This window comes from Terrapene carolina, unplaced genomic scaffold, assembly GCF_002925995.2.
Source record: "Terrapene carolina triunguis isolate 2854851 unplaced genomic scaffold, T_m_triunguis-2.0 Scaffold93, whole genome shotgun sequence".
Classification (NCBI taxonomy): domain Eukaryota; kingdom Metazoa; phylum Chordata; order Testudines; family Emydidae; genus Terrapene; species Terrapene triunguis.
In genome coordinates this window covers 19,176,592-19,196,476 of record NW_020664444.1, presented here as the reverse complement: position 1 = coordinate 19,196,476, position 19,885 = coordinate 19,176,592, and the positions used below count along the sequence as shown (strand labels likewise).

Sequence of the window (19,885 nt, the reverse complement as noted above, 5' to 3'; positions counted from 1 at the left end):
AGGTAACTCCTTTTTTGCCACGTTGTTTTATACTCTTTGTATTAGGGCAATAGACATGGCTGCGTTTTGTTCTCTCGTGTGGCTGCATCATTGGCAGCTGACGTTTCACACTACATGAAGAAAAGTGTTGGTTAGCTTCTTGCTTCATGTGCCAAGGGTTAACCGGGGCTCGACCCTCTCTGGGGCGGCGGGGAGCCACACCGGCTCACTACACACAGTTGATGTTGGGGAATTAGTCTGGCCGCAGGGTCTCCCTCGGCAGCCCTTGCTGTAACAGAAACAAATACTGTAAGCCCAGGCCCTAGGTCAGGGCGGGGCAGTGCAAAGTCAGAGCTCAGGCCTTCAAGCAGGGCTGAGCAATAACAGTACAACCAATAGCAATAGGCCCACACCTCCTCAGGCCTGGGAGAGGGGGAGACTGCCAACCACAAGTTGGGTGGCAGGGGGGACGCAGGCCCTCCCACTGCACTGCGTCCCAGCCCGGGGCCCTAGCAGCGGCAGAAGACCCGCTGCATAGTCAGTGGGGATCCTGGCCGCAACACACTGACATGGGCTCTGGCTGTGCTGCAGCCAGACTAGGGTCATCTGCCCCCGGGCTACTTCCAGACTCCCCCTCGGGGCCTACCTGGGTCAGGGTGTTGTCCTCTGCGGGGTCCAGCACCATAGGTTCTTCTGGATAGTGAGCGCAGGGTAGGTCCAGCAACTCCTCCGGGTAGCGGGCGCAGGGCAGGCCCGGCCAGTCCTGGTGGCTGCCTTGGGCCGCGGAGTTTTCCCAGTCACGAGCTAGGCTGGAGGCGTCTGGCCTCTCCAGCAGCTCGGGCCTTACTGAGCTCTGAGGGCGAGGCTTTATACTTCCGGGTCGCTGCCTGACCCTCTAAGGGCCGGACTCTGAGCTCCCTAGCTCCGCCCACTCAGGCCTCCGGATGGGCTCTTCCCTCTCCGGGGCGGCAGGGAGCCACACCGCCTCACTACACTTCATAACAGTAGGGAGAGAGCACATTGCTTTTTAGTGCAATGCATGAAAATAGTGGCTTAAACTTCAGTATTTGGGACACTGGCTTTTCAATAATAGAATTTATGACAATAATGAATCTTCATCTGAAATAATTTTAAGGTTGGACAAAATCTTGTCAAAAAAAGCTGAACACTTTCCCTGTAGCTGTTTTAAAGTATTGATTGCTCTACATAATGAGTTTTTATACAATATAGAAACTTTTTCCTTGTGAAACTAATGTTGCCCAGTTACTTGTGGAAATTGGAAGCCACAAAGGCAATGTTCATTTTGACACAGAGATGTGTATTAGACAAACCTAAGGTTTTATTTTCTTAAGTATTACATTTAAAATAACTTTTTATGGCAACTGAAAACTTGCAGAATAGTTGGCTACATTCTATTGTGCAGTAGATTTTTCACAAGCTGTGATATTCCATCCCAAACGGGACTGACTGAATTGAGGGCTGCCGGTGTGAGATTCAAATTAATATTTATTGAGAAATTTGCCAAAAAAAATGTAATGCAAGAAAAAAAATTACTGAAAAATTCTCCTGACTAAACCAGTTGTCCTGTGGTTTCGGGTCTTCGGTCTTCACCCTTCCAGATGTTAACGGCCCCTCTTAGTCCATTTCACAATGAGGAAGATTGGTATGTTTCAAGATCTAGTAAGAGTAAACACTGTAAAAAGTCCTGAAAACTTTTACTGATAGGTTTTTAAGTTTAGTTCAATGCATCCTAATTTTTTGGCAGGGTGGGAAAATAAATATGAAAGATGGAAATCCTTAATGAATATCCCATTGACAGGTTGGGATGGGTCTTGTCTCTTAAACATCAAACCTGTCAGGAAGACAAAAATTGAGGGCCCAATCTTGCAAATGCTTATGCATGTTAGTGGTCTCGTTTAATTCAATGTGACTACTTACATGCATGAGAGTTTGCAGGATTGGTGCATTAATGATTCCTTCATTTCCTTTCTCTACTGCCTGTTTAGTGTTATAACTATACGACCTTTTGATTTGAAAAGGAATTCTTCAGTGGTGATACTAAGACATGAAATAAGAATAGTTGTTAGTCAGTTTGCATCCTCACTGGTATGGTGCCAGATTAATTATACTTCTGAGAGCTTTCCTTGTTTCTCAAATACTGTATTCAACATGTGCAGAAATATTTATCGCATACAAAATTAAATCTGACTTTGAAGAGCCGTTTGGGAGCTGCGGGCTTTAACGTGGAATAAGGGTTGCCATTAAATTCAGTGTTTGCAATTGAAGGGGATATTGAATGCTTGAAGTTCTTCATCTGGAAGTTTTCCTAAAGAAATATTGTCTGGGTAAAAACCTAAATATAGTTTCTCACTTTTAATAACTTCATTTGTAAATTTCTTAGTTTTAATAGTGTGAAGTTTTCATTTATGCTGTTTTATGCACTGTTTGTACTTCACTCATCCTGGACAATGAAACAGCACCGCTCAGTTTAGCTTTCTGACTCTCCAGCATTAGCACGATGCATCAGTGTTTCATTTGCACACGCAGCAGAGAATGCCTTAAGTCAAACAAACAGCTGCAGTTCAGTGGAGTTTGTTGTTTAATGTTCAGAAAAATAGTTCATGGAAACATTGAACATCTTTATTTTTAACAAAACAAACGCTTTTAGGTCTAAACAAATAATTGTCTCCCTGTTAAATGTTTTTTTTCCCCTAATACAGTCAAACCCCGCAATAAGGCGCCCTGCCATAACGCGAAATCGCATATAACGTGATCACAATTTGGCCCCCCTTTAAGACACACAGTACTGTATGTACTGTACCAGTGGTCCCCAACGCCATGATGGCTGCTGGGACATTGATGTGCCCCCGCCTAGTGCCAGGCAGGGGAGAGAAGATATGGCCCCGCACCTGCCGGGGACAGAGAGCACCGGCGCCCACAGCCCTGTTGTTCTCTGTCCCTGGCAGGCGCGGGGCCGCGGCTCCTCCAGCTTGGAGAGAAGCCTCGGCCCCGCGCCTGCCAGGGACAGAGAGCTCCAGGGCTGCAGGTGCCGGTGCTCTCTATCCCCGGCAGGCGCGGGGCGGCGGCTCCTCTCCAGCTTCAAGAGGAGCCGCGGCCCCGCACCTGCCAGGGACAGAGCGCTCTAGGGCTGCGGGCGTTTGAAAAGTTTGTTGTTGTCTGCTGTGTAGTGTGTGTTGTTTTAGGGTGATGAAGGAAAGCCAGCATTCTCCAAGTTACTCTGAATGTATCTTCTACCTCTGCACTAAAAATCCAGAAAAAGCTTTTGTGTGGTTTCTGGTTTGCTCTAAAATAAAAATAACTTTTTGCCTCTTTAATGAATAGTCAAGGCATGAATTTTTGAAGAGTAGAAAAAGCTTAGAGCATCCTCTAAATTAGCCATAGCATGTTCTGTACTATGAAGTTGATGTGTGCTTTACTATCAAACACTTCTCATAACTCTATTTCAAACTACTAAAATTAGTGTGCATTGAGTAGGGAAAGGAGCATAATATTCTATCGTCTTTGCATTTGCCTAGTAAGATTGATTCAAACTAGTGCTAAAAAGTATGATTGTTAAAACCTATTAGAAATAATTACCATATAGAGTATTAATTGCTTAATTGTGTTCTCCCCTTTGGGTGCAATTTTGGTGTGCAAATATTTGACTGGGTTTTGACTGTGACTTTTCTAGCTGTGGCCAACTTTGTTCATCTTTGCTTTTCCTACAGATGCAAACAGCCCAACTGTGAAAGAAGGAAAGCATATGGAAAATGGTGTTCTCGCAAATGAAGCAACGGGAAAACCGATACTTAGGTGTGTAGTTGTTTCAAAGCAGAGTAGGTCAAAGTGCACTAGGAACTATTAGTGCGCAGTAGTGGGGTCTACACGGACAGTTAGTGTGCAGCACACTAGTATGCTATACATTTACAGCCCAGTGTTCTCTGCACTTTCTCTTCACCTAGACAAGCCCTTAGTCTTTTCCTTCTGCTTTATGCTGGACAGTTTGCAGCCTACTCTGTTCAAAGTACAGTATTTCTGCTCTTCATGAGAATGCGTTTCCTTAAATTATTAAAAGTCTTAAATGTCTTTTGACCTGAACAAAGACTTAGAAAATAAAGTCTCTCTCCTTCATGCTTCCCAAAGAGAACATCTAAGGCTGTTTTGTAGTTCCGTAGTGTAAGCCTTGTGCTAAGGAAGTTCACATGCCAGCAAAAATTGAATATTCCATGAAAATCTTAGCCTGTTCCACTGCCTGGGTTTGCATTTTGTGGGGAGGCTTCAGTTCAGGATACCCACAAGTCAGTCCATTTCTCCTTTAAACATCACAGAGATGAATATGAATTCTGGAAGTAATTTGACTGCAAATTTTGAAGGCTGACGAGTAATGTATTAAATGTATTTAATTTTCGAATCCTGCTGATGATGGGAATACTCTTGAGTCCCTGCATCTGCTCAATACAAGGGCAGGATCCAGAAAGGCAGATTTTTATTTATTTATTTATTTTTTAACCAAGGAATCGTTCTTCCTTGAGTTTGATTGCTCAAGCAAGAACTCCTCTCTGGCTTGGCAGTCCATTGTGTACTTATTCCGAAGCATTTGTCTTCAGGTGCTAAGGAAGTGCAATCAGGTAGAGAAGAACCGGTCATTGCTGAATACTCTCATGCATTCTCCTGTTAGGGAGGTTTGTCTGGCTCAGCGAAGCATAGAGTAAGATTGTGTCCAGACTTGTTGATCTGGGTTATTGAAATCCATTTGCCAAGTAAACAACTGGTCCCTGTTCTGATGGCTTGTTTAAAAATATGTTTTTTTTCAGACAACTCAGTAACTCATCAACTTACAGTGGAGAAACAGGGAAGTCTTTGAACCAGACTAGTACAACAGAGCTTCAGAAGGCACCAGCAGAAAAGAATGCTTGGAAACTTACGGAGGCTGACACAGCAAAGACTGGGAGGGTGAGATTTAATTTATTTCTTTTCAATTCCAAATTTTAATTTATCAAAAATCCCTCTGATTCAGGAGACAATAGCATTCAAATGTAGGAGCAAAGCGCCGTGGGTGCTGGAACTAGCAGTGCTGGGGGTGCTGCAGCACCCCCTGGCTTGAGGAGGTTTCCATAATATCCAGGGTTTACAGTTTGGTTCAGTGGCTCTCAGCACCCCCACGATACAAATTGTTCCAGCACCCCTGCAAAGAGCAAGTAACTAGTTTGGGGAAGGAGGTGAACACATTTTTGAGTTGACAGATCATGTGCAACATCATTGATTGTTTCTAGACTCTATGCTATTAAACCTGCGTCCCAGGTTTGTTTGTAGGCCCAGGAAGGGCAGAGAGGGATGAAATGAGAGCTTCAGTTACACTGGTGTGGCTGGCACGATTACCTGGCAAGCTGGAAAAAATGAGGTGAAAATTTCAGCTGCTAATTATAACTCTATTGCGGTCACTTCTTGGAAAAAGGCTACAAGGTTGTGACAAGCTCTGTGACCCGAGCCACACTCTAGAGGGATTGGAATTGACAACTGGATTAAAACCAAGTTTCCACTGTCAGATCCAAGTGCTGAATCCCAGCACACCCAGGGGTTTTTGTAAGAGATCTGTGAGCTAGTACTTTGAGGGGGAAATACTTCTCTGCTGCAGCATAGATGTCAACTATTTCACTTGAATCTTTCTCTAAATGTAGCTTATAACTTGAAGTCCCATCCATACTTATTGGGCAGTAACCTTGGGCTCAATTTTTCCTTTGGTTGTAGTACCCCCATCTGCTTGTGGTTGGATCCTCCTGTTAAAAGGTGGGAGGATCTTATAGCTAAAACTCAGAAACAGAAATTCTATTCCTGGCTCTGCCATAAATCTCCTGTGTGAGCTTGTGGAAGTCCCTTAATCTGTCTCGCTTTCTCCATGTGTGTAAAGCAGGGCCGGCTCTAGGCACCAGCAAAACAAGTTGGTGCTTGGGGCGGCACATTTTTAGGGGCGGCATGGCCGGCGCCAGAATGCTGCCCCTAAAAATGTGCCCCGGCCGCCCTAGCTCACCTCCGCTGCTGCCACTCGTGCGCCACGGCGCGCGAAACAGCTGATTCGCACGCCGCTGCTCACCCTCCCTCCCAGGTTTGAGAGCCTGGGAGGGAGGGGGAGACTCCGAGTGGCCACGGCGCACGCGCCGCTTCTCCTCCTCCCTCCTAGGCTTGAGAGCCTGGGGGGAGGAGGCAGGGCTGGGGATTTGGGGAAGGGGCGGAGCTGAGGTGGGGCCGGGGGTGGGATAAGAAAAAAACAGGGGGGGGGGGGGCGGCCAAAATTGTTTCTGCTTGGGGCAGCAAAAATCCTAGAGCCGGCCCTGGTGTAAAGGCAGCAGTGCCTACCAACATCCCAGGGCAGTTGAGGGTCACTGAGCTAACCTTTGCAAGGCATTCTGTTAGAATGTGACACTGGTGCTGCCAGGCATTATCTTTCTGGGACAGGACTAGTAGGTATTTTGTGGCCCACCATAAAGATGTAAACTGTGTAACCGGTATGTTGACTTCACTGTCCTGTAGGTGGTGGTTACATATGAGTGTTTTAGGCCTTACACTTCCTGTGTAAAATGACCTTCTTTTTTTTTTCCCCCCTCTCTTGCATCTTTAGGTAAAGGCGACAGTGTACTGGGAATATATGAAAGCCATTGGACTCTTTATCTCTTTTCTGAGCATTTTCCTTTTTATGTGTAACCATATAGCCGCCCTGGCTTCCAACTACTGGCTAAGTTTATGGACAGATGATCCCGTTATTAATGGGACTCAGCAGCACACGCACGTCCGGCTAGGAGTGTATGGAGCACTGGGAATGTCTCAAGGTTTGCCTGAAATTATCCGTTAAGCTATTTTAAAACTAACTGACTGGTTCAAAATATTAAGCCAAATGTTAGAAAGATCGGTGACTTGGTGTGTCCGGCACTGCACAAAGGCTTCCTCAGGAGTCTCTTGCTGCCATGAATTTTATTTTGCTTTTTATGGTTTAAATAATGGCAATAAATTATTCAGTTAGTGAATTTGGTTTTCTTTTAATGTAATATGCATTCTAGCTTTGTTTCTGATTATGGGATCTGGAATCTTTAGCCTCTGGATGGCTGGTTCAAATCCATCCCAGGTCTGTGATGACTGAAAGTTTCCGCCATCTGATGGTTCTTTGACCCGTATGAAATGAATTGAGTCTCAATCCAGTTCCCAGTGGTCAGGAGCTGCCACCACACCTTTTGATCGTCTTTGGCAGCCTTACTGGCAGTTCTAGAGCAACAGCCAAGGATTGCCTGAGCCATGTGGACTATTAAGCTATCCTCTCACTGCTACATGGGTCCTGCCACCTCAGGATTCAGACATGCTGACAGTGTGTCCAGGAGAAGCTTTGCACAATTGCTGCCTGTTAGGTCTGTTCTGTGTATAAATAGGCTTTGTCTGACCTGAAAATAAACACACAATATCCCACTTCTCTTCAGAATTGCCACGTCCAGTCTTGCAATGAGAAATAAACAACTTTTTAAAGTGGAGCAGCGTGTAAGCAGGCCATGTGTGCCAAATACCCTGAAATCACATGTTGAAAGGCTAACACTTCCTTCGGATGAGCGTACCTTTTTCACTGAAGAATCTTTACCGCTCAGTCCAACTAGTTCAGATCACCATCTGCCTTCTTCAGTGAGGATTGCTTGATTTTGAATTTGTGTTGACTAAATTTACTATGGTTTAGATTTCATTGTTTACAAACAAAGAATAAACATAATTAGGAAAAACGTTTCTGCTCAGGGAGGAAAAAAAGTTGTCAACTCGGTTTTCTCTTTCAGGTATTGCTGTGTTTGGCTACTCAATGGCTGTGTCAATAGGGGGGATATTTGCCTCACGACACCTACACGTTGGCCTGCTTCACAGTGTCCTTAGGTCTCCAATGAGTTTTTTTGAACGAACACCCAGTGGGAACTTAGTGAACCGGTTCTCTAAAGAGATGGACACTATAGACTCTGTGATTCCTCAGATAATCAAAATGTTCATGGGCTCACTGTTTAACGTCATTGGGGCCTGCATCATCATTCTCTTGGCCACGCCAATAGCTGCCATCGTCATTCCGCCGCTGGGATTTGTCTACTTCTTTGTGCAGGTAAGGAACGTTGGCCATTGAGCTCTCTCACCAGCCTCTGTCTCTCCTCTCCTTTTGTTACTTCGGTTTTAGATTGTAATGTGATTGTGACTTGAGTTTGACTGACCATTTTTGGATACTATATGACGTGCACTGTGCCTGGCCGGCCTGTCAGCTTGCTGGATTTCCAGTAGCTGAGCATTCTCTACTTTGCCCGTCTCAATAGGACACTGTGTCAAACCATGAATAATTTTTGCTATCATGGATCATTTCATTGTAAATACTACAAAGAAGATAATGGGAATATTTTAATATAACTGGACTTTTGACTCCTGTATCAGTGAGTTTGTTCACCAAGTTCTGGTTGTGGAATCCTTTTTTCCTGGTGGTGGTGCCTGAGCCAAACAGAACTCAGCTTGACTCTCAGATCTCAGACTGAGCTTTCAGGACCATCATTTGAGGGGAAAATACATCTTCCTGATGTGAGGAAATGTGATCTTCAGCCATTTGGAGATCATAAACAGGAGCACCCACTGCTGTTTTTACCACACTTCTTAAAAATGCAGTCAGACTAGATAATCATACGGTCTGTTCTGGTTTTAAAATCTATGAATCAGTGCATTTTCCTAGAAGCAAATTGGATTTCTCTAAGTGATGTGTAGTACTCTTATCCAGAGTAAAAGTCTGGGTGAGAGTTGGCTCCCTTCACTCCCTGTAGTTGTTGTTAATAGTTGAAGTCGTGTCCAGGCTGTGCTGCGCCTTTGAACTCAAAGTGTTCTAATCAACTTGATTTCCAGAGATTTTATGTGGCCACCTCTCGCCAGCTGAAACGTCTTGAATCTGTGAGCCGCTCTCCAGTGTATTCTCACTTTAACGAGACTCTCCTGGGTGTCAGTGTCATTCGAGCCTTTGAGGAGCAGACGCGTTTCAAACAGCAGAGTGACTTAAAAGTGGATGAAAATCAGAAAGCGTACTTTCCCAGCATTGTTGCAAACAGGTAGATGGGCGTGAGCGTTGGGTCAGCACATAGAGAGCAGTGGCATAGCGAGGGTGCAGTTCTGCAGTCCTCGCTCCGTTACTCAGGTACAACCCATTGATTTCAGAGAAAGTTTTGCTCCTCCTTTGCTTCCTCTACACATTGTTCATTTAGCTGAACTGTGGCTGTGTTGGGCACCTGAGACCCAACATGTTCGAGGTTAAAACAGGATTTTCTGCCCCAAAGAGTTAGTTTCATGTGCTTCCGCACCCCATGCTTCTGGAAATGGTCAGACAGCTCCAAATGACACAGTTCCCGTGTCACTGGCAAAGGGGATGCGTAGCTGTAAATGCCTCACTTGACATATACTTTAAAAAAACAAAACAGATGTGAATTTAAGCAGGTTCACCCTGAATTTTTGTTTGTTTAATCAGATATTTCTGGAAAATTGAATCACTTGTCTGTGTCTTACAGGTGGCTGGCTGTCCGGCTGGAATGTGTGGGGAACTGTATAGTCCTCTTTGCGGCGCTGTTTGCAGTGATTGCTCGCAACAGCCTCAGCCCTGGATTAGTTGGACTCTCAGTGTCCTATTCATTGCAGGTAATATACTTCAGAAGTCTTTCTGCACTTTAAGACCACATCCTGGTATCAGGATATAAATCTGTAATGGAATTAGAGTTGAGAATTGATCTGTCATCTATAGTCATAAATAGGCTTTGTCACTACAAACTGAATCCCCAAATACTTCATGAAACTAAAGTCCTGGAGAGAGAACTAATTTGCGGAGCGTGCGATGGGGAAAATGTTTACAGATGAGATTTGAAAAGAGATTTAGAGTCCAGGTGGGGTGATAAAGGGCTTTCCTATGTGGGAGGGGCTGTAAGGAGAAACCTTTTGAACCAGTGAAACGAAATTGTGATGAGGCACACTGACTCTAGCAGGACAAATGGGGAGCTGGTTTAGGGGTCACACTAGTGGCCAAATTCTGCTCTATACTTATGCAGCTCCCACTGCACATGTGTATCTGAGGGTGGAACTTGGTCCCAGTTGTATTTCATAATTGTAGAAGGTGGCTGAGTTGTTCTCATCTCATCCCAGGTAAAGCCAAGTGCTGCGTTTAATGAGCAGATGGCACTTTGGGTTTTCATCTCAGCATTTGCATGCTAAATGTTCTTTTATATGTTGATGTCCATTTGTATTGTCAACGCTACATTTAGGAATTCTTTTTGCAGGTTACAACATACTTAAACTGGCTGGTTCGCATGTCATCTGAGATGGAAACTAACATTGTCGCTGTGGAAAGGGTCAAAGAATACTCTGAAATGGAGAAAGAGGTACATTGTGGCTAGTAGGTTCTATACTTATGTCTAAAGGTCTTCCTTGCTATTAACCAATGCTGCAGGCTTGCATTGTACAGTCATTGTCTTTCTAATGGGACAGGAGGGGGACTTTGAATTAGTCAAGCTGCCTCCTAACTGGCTAGACTACTACAGTATTGGTTTCTGAACAAAAGAATTTACGCTAAGGTGTTTCTTGTCATTCCCTAGTGGGCTGAATTTGCTTAGCCCTTACTGACAAGGGAATCCAGAGATACTTGTACTTGGAATTTGCTTTTTAAGAGCTAGTTGTGTTCTTCATACTTCATGCTGAGAGTGCCCCCTAGTGGCAGAATGTTAACTTTGCAGGTATTTTCTTCACTTAAAGCAGTGGTTCTTAACCTTTACTGGTGCCTGCACCCCTTTGGTTCTCAAAATATGTTCTCGCACTCCTTATCAAAAATCGTTGAAGTAGGTCAGTTCTTTAAACCTAGATATATTTTTTGTTTGTATATTACAGTAATCGTTAAATGTATAATGTTAATAAATACATAGGTTTGATTAAACAAAGTAGTTGTACTTACGTGCCTGTGCTTAATTTGTGTTTTCGATGATTTACCTTCTAAAAAAATCTGGCATGTCTCACACCCTCAGAAAGGGCATCTCGCACCCCAGGGGGTGTGTGCACCCCAGGTTAAGAACCACTGACTTAAAGCATTTGTTTCCTCTATCGCTATTTGCACTTAATTTGTGGGAATCCTTTGTCTTCTGTCTAGTCCGTACCAAATTAACAAATGGAGCTATGCAAAATTCATTTTCAGTCTGATGATGACTCATGTAAACGTCTTTTGGTCGTGTGTTTCTCCGCTTAGCCTTCTTCCCCCACATTATTTATTTTCAGCAATGTGTTCATAGGAAGCCCAAACCCTCAAATCAAAACCCAGCCCAGCTTGAGTCATGTCTGGGGTGGGGTACAAACCAGTGAGTTCCTCCTCACTCCTTTCCACTTGTGGTTCCTCCAAACTAAAATCTGTTGGAAAACTTCCTGATTTTAAGAAAGTTTTAATTGGCTCTAGCAATGAACCCACTGGGATCTCTGCTTTAATATAACTGCTGATTAGGGTGAAAACCCTGCTCTGTTTACACACCCACTGAAATCTGAGTCAGAACTCGTTCATTACCACCATGCAAAGTGTTCAGTGTTCTCTGTCTCAGGCAAGCTTCTTATAGTTATAAACCCGGCTCTCTGGGTTGGCACCGCAGTGTGTAACTGTTGCACGACCAGCTTGTCATAATATTTGCTGTCTGTAATTCTCACATCAGCAATTGTAGAGAGACTTATTCCGGGAGGTGAGGCTTGTTTTAGTCAAGACACACATTTTTCACAACTTTTGAGTCAAATCTTGCCCTTGATTATACCTTGTAACCTCATTGTCTTCAATGCAGCCGAATTTGCCCCTTTGTGATTTTCCAGTACAGCCCTTTTTGAAAAAGACTTCTGCCCTCTTCTTCCTTATTCAACCCCTGGTGGAGCTATTTCTTCGTTTGCTCAGTCAGATGGGTCAAAAAAGGTAATAGATCTGTTAATAATGATCTAGCTGAATGGCTGGGCAATTGTTCTTTCAGGCTCCCTGGTGTATTGAGCAAACTGCTCCACCAAACAACTGGCCTCATGAAGGCAAAGTGGAGTTCAGAGGCTATGGCTTACGTTACCGTGAGGACTTGGATTTAGTTCTGAAAAACATAAACGTTACCATAAACGGAGGAGAGAAGGTAAGTAACATGGCTCGCTGTTTATACCCGCACTTCATTTTATAAGCTAGCAACCTCATGCTTCAGCTGACAATGGGATTTGAGCCCTGAGACTTTCAGCACTAAAAGGATGAGGTTCTACCATTGGAGCTAAAAGAATAAGTCCTTTAGTGGCTGGTCTTTATAAGACAATAAGAGCCCACTACAGCTGCCAGCTAGAGTGGGACAGCGACCCCTGCTGTGCGTTGTGGGTTACACGTGCTCACTGTTTTCCTGAGCGTGTGCTCTTTTGGTATAGAAATACGAACGAGTGTACTGGAGAATGTGACCTTAACCAATTTCCTTTTTTATTCAACACAAGCAAAATGAAATGGCAAATTTATGAAGTTTAAATTTCACTTACTGCTAAAAACCACATTTTACTGACTTGTGCATCCTTTTTTTTATGTAGGTTAGTATATTATTTTATTTTAAAATAAAATACAAGGCAGTTTATATACATATAACCATACAAGCACAAATACAAAAAAAGGCACATGTTTTTATAACTTCCTAATCAGACATGCAACTGAGTATTATGTTAATGAGCACAATTGTATCCTAAATTCAGGTGGAAAAACAAGATCAAAACCTATAGCTCCACAACTGTAACTATAAAACACATACAAAAGAAAGGAACAGATGTGATCTGAACTTCGTCAGCACTTCTCTACTTCACATTTTCACCACAATTCCATTTTCCTGTCCAGAAAAGTCCCAAAGCTTTTCCAGGTGCATTGGAATTTTGATGTGCCATTTGAAGGATATTTTCATTTTATATATATAATATGCACCATCGGTTTCTTGTGCCAACTTAGTTCTCCATTTTCTTAACATAGTTGCTTTGCACTGGGTAGATGTATTACGTCTGAAACTGTGTCCACTTCAGGAGATTCTCAGTGACACTTTGACTTTATCCTTTCCCCAGAACTATTAAACGATAACTTCTTTCTGTGTGCCTTTTAATAGGTGGGAATAGTTGGAAGAACAGGTGCTGGAAAATCCTCCCTTACTCTGGGTTTATTTCGAATCAATGAATCAGCAGAGGGAGAGATTATTATTGATGGAGTTAATGTTGCAAAAATAGGGCTCCATGACCTGCGGTTCAAGATCACCATTATTCCCCAGGTAGGTGCAAAGTTCCTGCCAATACTATAATTGATTTCTTAAGGCTATTGAGGCTTTAATTAACTGGATGCGTATTTTATTAATATACCTTATTAGGGTCTGATTCAACACCCAGTGGAGTCAATGGGACTCTTTCCATTGACTTCAGTTGACTTTGGATCAGACTTTTTTGCTGGCTTAGGCATGTTTCTCTTGCTTTATGTAAGAAGTCAAATTTGGATGTGAATTGGTTGGCTGCTATGGAGGCAGGATCCAGGGCCTTCTGAAATTACGAACTCATTTAGTTAACTCCTTATAATAGATTTTCAGTAGTCACGTAGGTCCTGATGCTGCAGATTTCTCAGCATGAGTGCAGAGGTCTGACTAGGTAGTGCAGCTGACATGATGTAGACCTTAGTGGGTTTAGAAGCCTCTAGCTCTTCTGGACCAATAGAGGGCATATATAGACTGCATATTACAGGGTGGAGACGTCTCACTAGAATTACACTAGGACTCAATAAATTTCACTCTGTTTTGACAATAACTTGGCAGATCAAGTCTGGTCTCTGCGGTTCACTTCTGTTTAGGAACAGTAAGAAACAACATTAATCATATGGGGATATGGCACAGGGCACTCCAGTTTTGAGGATTTAGGATCATGTTATTGTTTTGGGCTTGATGTCTGCTTATGAAATTGCCACATGACTGAGTCACTTGTCTTTGAATTCAGTTTTTAAAACTATTGGGTTTATAAGTTACTAGCTTTTAGTCTATAAGCTTTTCTGTTAGTCTCTAAGGTGCCACAAGTACTCCTGTTCTTTTTGCGGATACAGACTAACACGGCTGCTACTCTGAAATCTGCCTATTTATAGTAATGCAAGAACACCTTTTGCAATTATTTAGGATCTGGGTAATAGGTTTGACATCGGGATTATATTGCTTTTGCCCTTTTTTGATCATTCCATATTAGCAAAGCTGAAATTTATCACTAATTGCCATAAGAGGAAATGGAATAACTAGATTGTAGGCATGATGCATTTACTGATGCAGCCAGTTTGGACTTTGAATCTTGTGGGAGTGTATTTTGAAGTTTGTTTTTCACATGCCATTTTATTTGAAAAAGATGTTTTGGCATTTAAATTGAAGATGTTTCTATATATTCTTTGGTATTGCAACTAGTCTGAGGTTCTTTCTGCAGATGCATTTTCCAAGCAAGAAACGAGTCACTTTATTTAAAAATAATTAAACTCAAAAGATCTTTTGCTATAATTAATTATATTCCTTGGTTTGCTTACAAAATATACCATTTCCTTTGCCATTTAAATGAAATCTCTCTTGAACATTTGCCATATTCTTTGTATGTAGAAGTGTTGAGTGCATGTTATTTTCTGACTAGGATCCAGTATTATTTTCTGGCTCTCTGCGTATGAATCTTGACCCTTTTGACAAATACTCTGATGAAGAAATTTGGACATCTTTGGAATTGGCTCACTTGAAAAATTTTGTTTCGTCTCTTCCTGATAAACTTAATCATGAGTGTTCTGAAGGTGGAGAGAATCTAAGGTACAGTAAAATGCCTTATTTTTCAGTGAAAATTTACTGTTAGAACTAAAACTTTTGACAGCATATGAGAAACATATGCTTGTATGTTTCTCCCACTTTACTTCAGACTACAGGTTCAATATTACTACTTGTGACGTGATTGGTGCAGTACAAACATGAGAGATCCCTGACCTATGGACCTTAAAATCCATCTCAGACATCAATACAGACCTAACAATATAAATAAACATTGTAGTTTTTATTCACTGCATAAGACCCGATTATCTTGTGTTGGGGAAACAGAGAAATTTTAATGTGAAATTGCCAAATGAGACAGTTAAGTGTGTTTTTGAAAATATTTTAAGCTTTAAGCCATGTAAGTGAAAGTACATACTTAAGAAATAGTAAAATATATTAGATTTATATTTATTGGCTTGGGCAATCTTAGGGAAATTTTTGGTTAACTTCAGGCTGCTGTAGTTGCTTATAATTTGGAGAGAAATTTGTACCTAACAAATGCAGGTTTCATAATGCAGCTCGGCTCTATGAGCTGAGGGGTGAAAACATTATCTAGTAACTGCAATACTAATCCTAAATAAACACATTCAATCTACTGATTGTAAATTGGCCACCAAACCAGTTCAAATACAAAACTTTGCTACAGTCTGCACTGTTTAAATGCTATAGTCTGGTGTACTTACACATTACAAATGGTTTCCATGTATCTTTCTAAAAATGAAAGCTCTTTTTAAAAAAAAAAAAAATGTTACCATTAAGAAGCTGTAGTAAGAGACCCTCTGTTTATAGAGAAGAAATCACAGAACTTGAACTTAATTCCATATCTAAAGCTTGCTAGACTCTTGGCACCTAAAATTCACAAAAGATTGTACAGGTAACAAAGTTCGGATGTGAAACAAAATACAAGTTTCTTCTTGCAGTTAACTTTTTTGTTTTTTTACAAAGTGTCGGACAGCGTCAGCTGGTGTGCCTCGCTCGGGCTCTACTTCGAAAGTCCAAAATCTTGGTTTTAGATGAAGCCACAGCTGCTGTTGATCTTGAAACGGATGACCTTATACAGTCAACAATAAGGACTCAATTCGAAGACTGCACTGTTTTAACTATAGCACATCGTCTAAACACTATTATGGACTATGAAAGGTAAAGTGATGCAACTGTTGCAAAGGGAGAATGGTCTTTAGTGTCCATATCTTACATTGAATAGGAATCGACGACGTTAATCAAAAATGGACACTGATCAACTTTTACAAATATTTTTTCCTTATGTTTGCTAGATCTGTTATCAGCTGAAATTCGTGAGTTCTTTGTGTGTGTCCGTATCGCCAGTGTAAGCATGCTGAGGGTCAAGTTCTGTCCTTGGCTATGGTTGTGCAACCCCATTGTCCACAGCATGCTTGCACAGATGTGGCTAATGGCAGCACTTGTTCTTACAATTGAAATGTAGATTCATAATGTTCCCTCTTTCTCTGAGTGGGGGGTAGGAATCAAAACTTGATAAGCCCCTGACTCAGGTGGTTTACTCTTCCCCTTTTTCTGTGACTCCTGTAATTGGACTGGGGAGCCACACTGTTGATGGGACAAAGCAGGAGAAGTGGGCATTATATCCCCACCAAACTTGCAGGGGTTCACCACCTCTGTTAACAGTCACTCAGTACTAATTCAGGCACTCCAGCCATTCATGCAGCGGAAGTCTCCACACACACACCCTCTTGGGGGTACTAGCAGTATTTTTCTCCCAGCGGTCAGCGAGTTGGGGGTAGCATTTCGACTGAATGCTGGGTTTCCTGACTTTAGTGCTTGCTTTCACAGCCTTAATGTTACAGTAACACTGTTGCTTTGCTTAGGCAGTCTAAGCACAGAGTAAATCCGTGTATCTGCGATAGGATTAGTGAGGTTGGGGGACAAATTTCGCCTTTTGTGAAAGCTCTTGCAAATAGCCTGCATTATTTCCCAGTGGCTGAGATATTATGCTAAGATTGCTAAAATTCCAGAAAACTCAGTATTTTGACCATTTTTTCTTTTCTTGTTTTAGAGTTCTAGTCCTTGATAAAGGCGAAATTGTGGAGTGTGATTCCCCAGCCAATCTACTTCAGAAGAAAGGCATTTTCTATAGTATGGCCAAAGATTCTGGCTTGGTATAATACAAGAACTTAGCTTGTACAAGTGGGGAAGAGGGGTGGAAATTGACTGACTATACACATTGAGAGGATTTTGAGAATTCTGACTTCCTTTGTTCTGCTACTCAAACCAAACGCTTCCACCTCAGACCCGGAAAAATCTAAGTTTAACATGAAGAAGATAAAAGTAACATAAATGCAATGTCTTTTTTTCCTTAAAGATTTATTTTGCAAGTAGAAGAAGTTCTGAATGTACTGTGCTAAAGACCAAACTTAGACCTGTTTGATAGATTTGAGGCAAAAGATGAAACTGCAGTCCAAAAATGTTTGTCTTCTGAAAGCAAGAAAAATCCTTTGTTTTGAGTTGCTTATGTTCTGAAGGTCATTTTGTTTGAAAAATCTTTGTAAAATACTACCTATTGGTTCAGTTGAGATTTACCATTTTTAGAACCATCTGCCTTGGGATGCACTCGGGACATTTTATGGAATAGCAATATGAGTCAAAGTTTTTATTCCTTATGAAATACTTTCACGTACCCGGCCTTATCTTGGCACTTATTGTATGTGGTCAGTGCTTTTATGCATCATGTTAAAGTTTTCATATGTGTTTATACTTTATAGCAGCAAGTTTGCAGAAATGTGTCCATCTCATTGATGTGAAAAAGCATCATCAAAACAGTCACTATAACACCAAACTCTTGTGTGAATGCAAAAATTAATGTATTTCAATATTAAGTACCCAATTCTGTACTCTCTTCACTCAGTGGTTCTTACTTCTGTGAAAAGTACCAATGGGGGGGAAGGGTTACTCTTCTGAGTAAGGATTTACCTGATTGAAGGCTTCAGAGTCAGTTATAATTTGGTTGTAGTGTTATTGGTCATTGCATTTCACTGTCTCATATTTCATTCAGAAGCCCTGCCACATCCAGGACTGTTAGCCCTACGGAAACAGTGAAACCTTCTTTAGAGGCTGCTGCTACTAATTCTTAACTGTTGTGCAAAATGCTCTTACTGTTCCCCAAAATATACACATTTTTACTAATGCGTGGATGCCAGAGTAGCCTGACAGAGCTTAATTCACAATGGAGTCTAGTTCCAAGAAACTCAAGTGTTTTCTGTTTTTTGTTTTTTACTTAGTAGGAAAAAGAAAAGTTCCATCCAGTCTTATTTTATAGAACAATTGCTGAATGACTGCAGTTTGAGTTCAGATGGATCCAGATATCTACCACTTTGGAAATGTGGACTGTTGGGAGTTTTATGTTGCCGACCTTAAAACTAGACAAGTATCTTCTCTTAGAATAAAAGCTATTTATTTTTTTGTAAATTATGATTCTTTAAAATTGAGTAAACTGAAAATGTCTTTGGTATTTTTTGTAATGACTATACTGGAAGAACTCGGAGTAAACTTTCTTTGTTTGAAAATGATTGTCCCAATTTTTATACTCCTTTGTATAATGACAAAAGTATTTGTGCCATTATTGACAAAGGGTTTAAGGCCCGGAGAACTGTGGGTGCATCGGAGGTTGATGTTCATGCCTTGAAAACTAAGCCTCTAAAATATCATCACCAGTTAAAGAATTAATAGATGAGAATAATCAGCCTTGTTCTGAGGCCTGTTTTGAGGGGAATATGTGGAAGTGTGCGCTTTGGGTAAGCAGATCATAGTACTCTGATTACATGGTAACTCTGTTACTATGGCAGTACTACAATGGGAAATAAGCAGAGAGAGCTGCTCAAAGGTGGCAAGTAAAAAGGATTGGCTCCCACATGTGGGTGCTAAAGATGCTTTGTAGTACCCAACAAGCCCAATTGATGTTTGCTGCTCTTCTCAGGTGGCGCTATCACTGCGTAGCTGTTCCATGAAAATAACATTTTAACATTTGCAAATAAAAGTGGTTCTTCTGGTTACCAAGGGCCAACTTTTAGACTAAGGGCTGTGGTTATTGATCACCAGGTGTAGTCTCCAAGGCCTTTCCTGGACTTTTACCAGACCTCCCTGCTCCACAGCCGGGGAGCTGTTCTCCTGCATGGTCTGTTGGTGAATTATGCTCTAAACACACTCTGGAAATCTGTAGTTGTAGCATAACTAGTCATGATGGAGGGGCCGCTGGGCCAGACATGAGTGGTGTTGCCACCCCATGTGCTAGGTCACTACAATACTCGCTCAGATTTGGCCCAGCTTGCTCATCTGTCATGAGGGAGGAATGGCCGGGCCAAACCTGAGTAGAGCTGCAACCCTGTACCATTTGGAAGTAACATCCGAATCCAGGAAACCCCCAGATAACTGAAATATCTCAAAGTTCAAGAGTTATAGGGTATGAAAGAAGTGAAGTCTGACTGGTAGGAGAGGCCCTTCACCTTAATCTTTCTGGTTCCTGTCTGTAACTTGCTCCTTATCTGCAGGAGTTATAAAATCAGCATATTGCAAGCACCATTCCTTAAGCCTTTCCCTCTCCAAAGTCAATTCTCTTGTACCTACATCTCAACAGTACCTAATGACGTCACACGCTTTAAGACTTCGTTTCCTATTGGTGTGTTATGCACAGACCTGATATTAATTATGACTAGAAAGGAGTGTTGTAAATGTTGAATCATACAGCACTGCTTAAAAATAACTACATCCCATGTCATGTCTAACTTTCTCTTTTTTCCCCTTTTTTGGGGTCTGCTGAATATTTTTGTGTGTTGCACACGCAAGCCTGGCCTGGGTAAAAGATACATTTTCCCACTTCACCGCCTCTTCCTTTTGATGGTGGTTGGTAAGCGGGCACAGTCCTGGCATGAGGGAGGTGAATTAGAACAGTACTGTTTGTTCTGTTCCCTTGATTCCGAACGCCCACCGCCAACTTTTGTTCCTGTGTAATGCATACCGTGTTTGGTCTCCTCCTGTGGGGCTGCTGCCTTGTAAAAGTCTCATCAAATCTCAACTCTGTTCTGTCCTGG

At 42.0% G+C, this 19,885-nt stretch overlaps 1 protein-coding gene across 1 annotated transcript in view; it reads left to right on the top strand.

The window, feature by feature from the left end:
• LOC112113878 (multidrug resistance-associated protein 1) overlaps positions 1–17,609 on the top strand; it is a 112,136-nt gene extending 94,527 nt beyond the window's left edge. The window contains exons 20-31 of the mRNA XM_026650776.2: positions 3,708–3,792; positions 4,794–4,932; positions 6,596–6,803; positions 7,785–8,095; positions 8,872–9,071; positions 9,525–9,651; positions 10,284–10,385; positions 11,994–12,140; positions 13,128–13,286; positions 14,662–14,828; positions 15,771–15,965; positions 16,858–17,609. Coding sequence (XP_026506561.2) covers positions 3,708–3,792; positions 4,794–4,932; positions 6,596–6,803; positions 7,785–8,095; positions 8,872–9,071; positions 9,525–9,651; positions 10,284–10,385; positions 11,994–12,140; positions 13,128–13,286; positions 14,662–14,828; positions 15,771–15,965; positions 16,858–16,966 — 1,949 coding nt within the window. The 3' untranslated portion in view covers positions 16,967–17,609. The remainder of the gene's footprint in view (positions 1–3,707; positions 3,793–4,793; positions 4,933–6,595; positions 6,804–7,784; positions 8,096–8,871; positions 9,072–9,524; positions 9,652–10,283; positions 10,386–11,993; positions 12,141–13,127; positions 13,287–14,661; positions 14,829–15,770; positions 15,966–16,857) is intronic.
• The last annotated feature ends 2,276 nt before the right edge of the window (positions 17,610–19,885 follow it).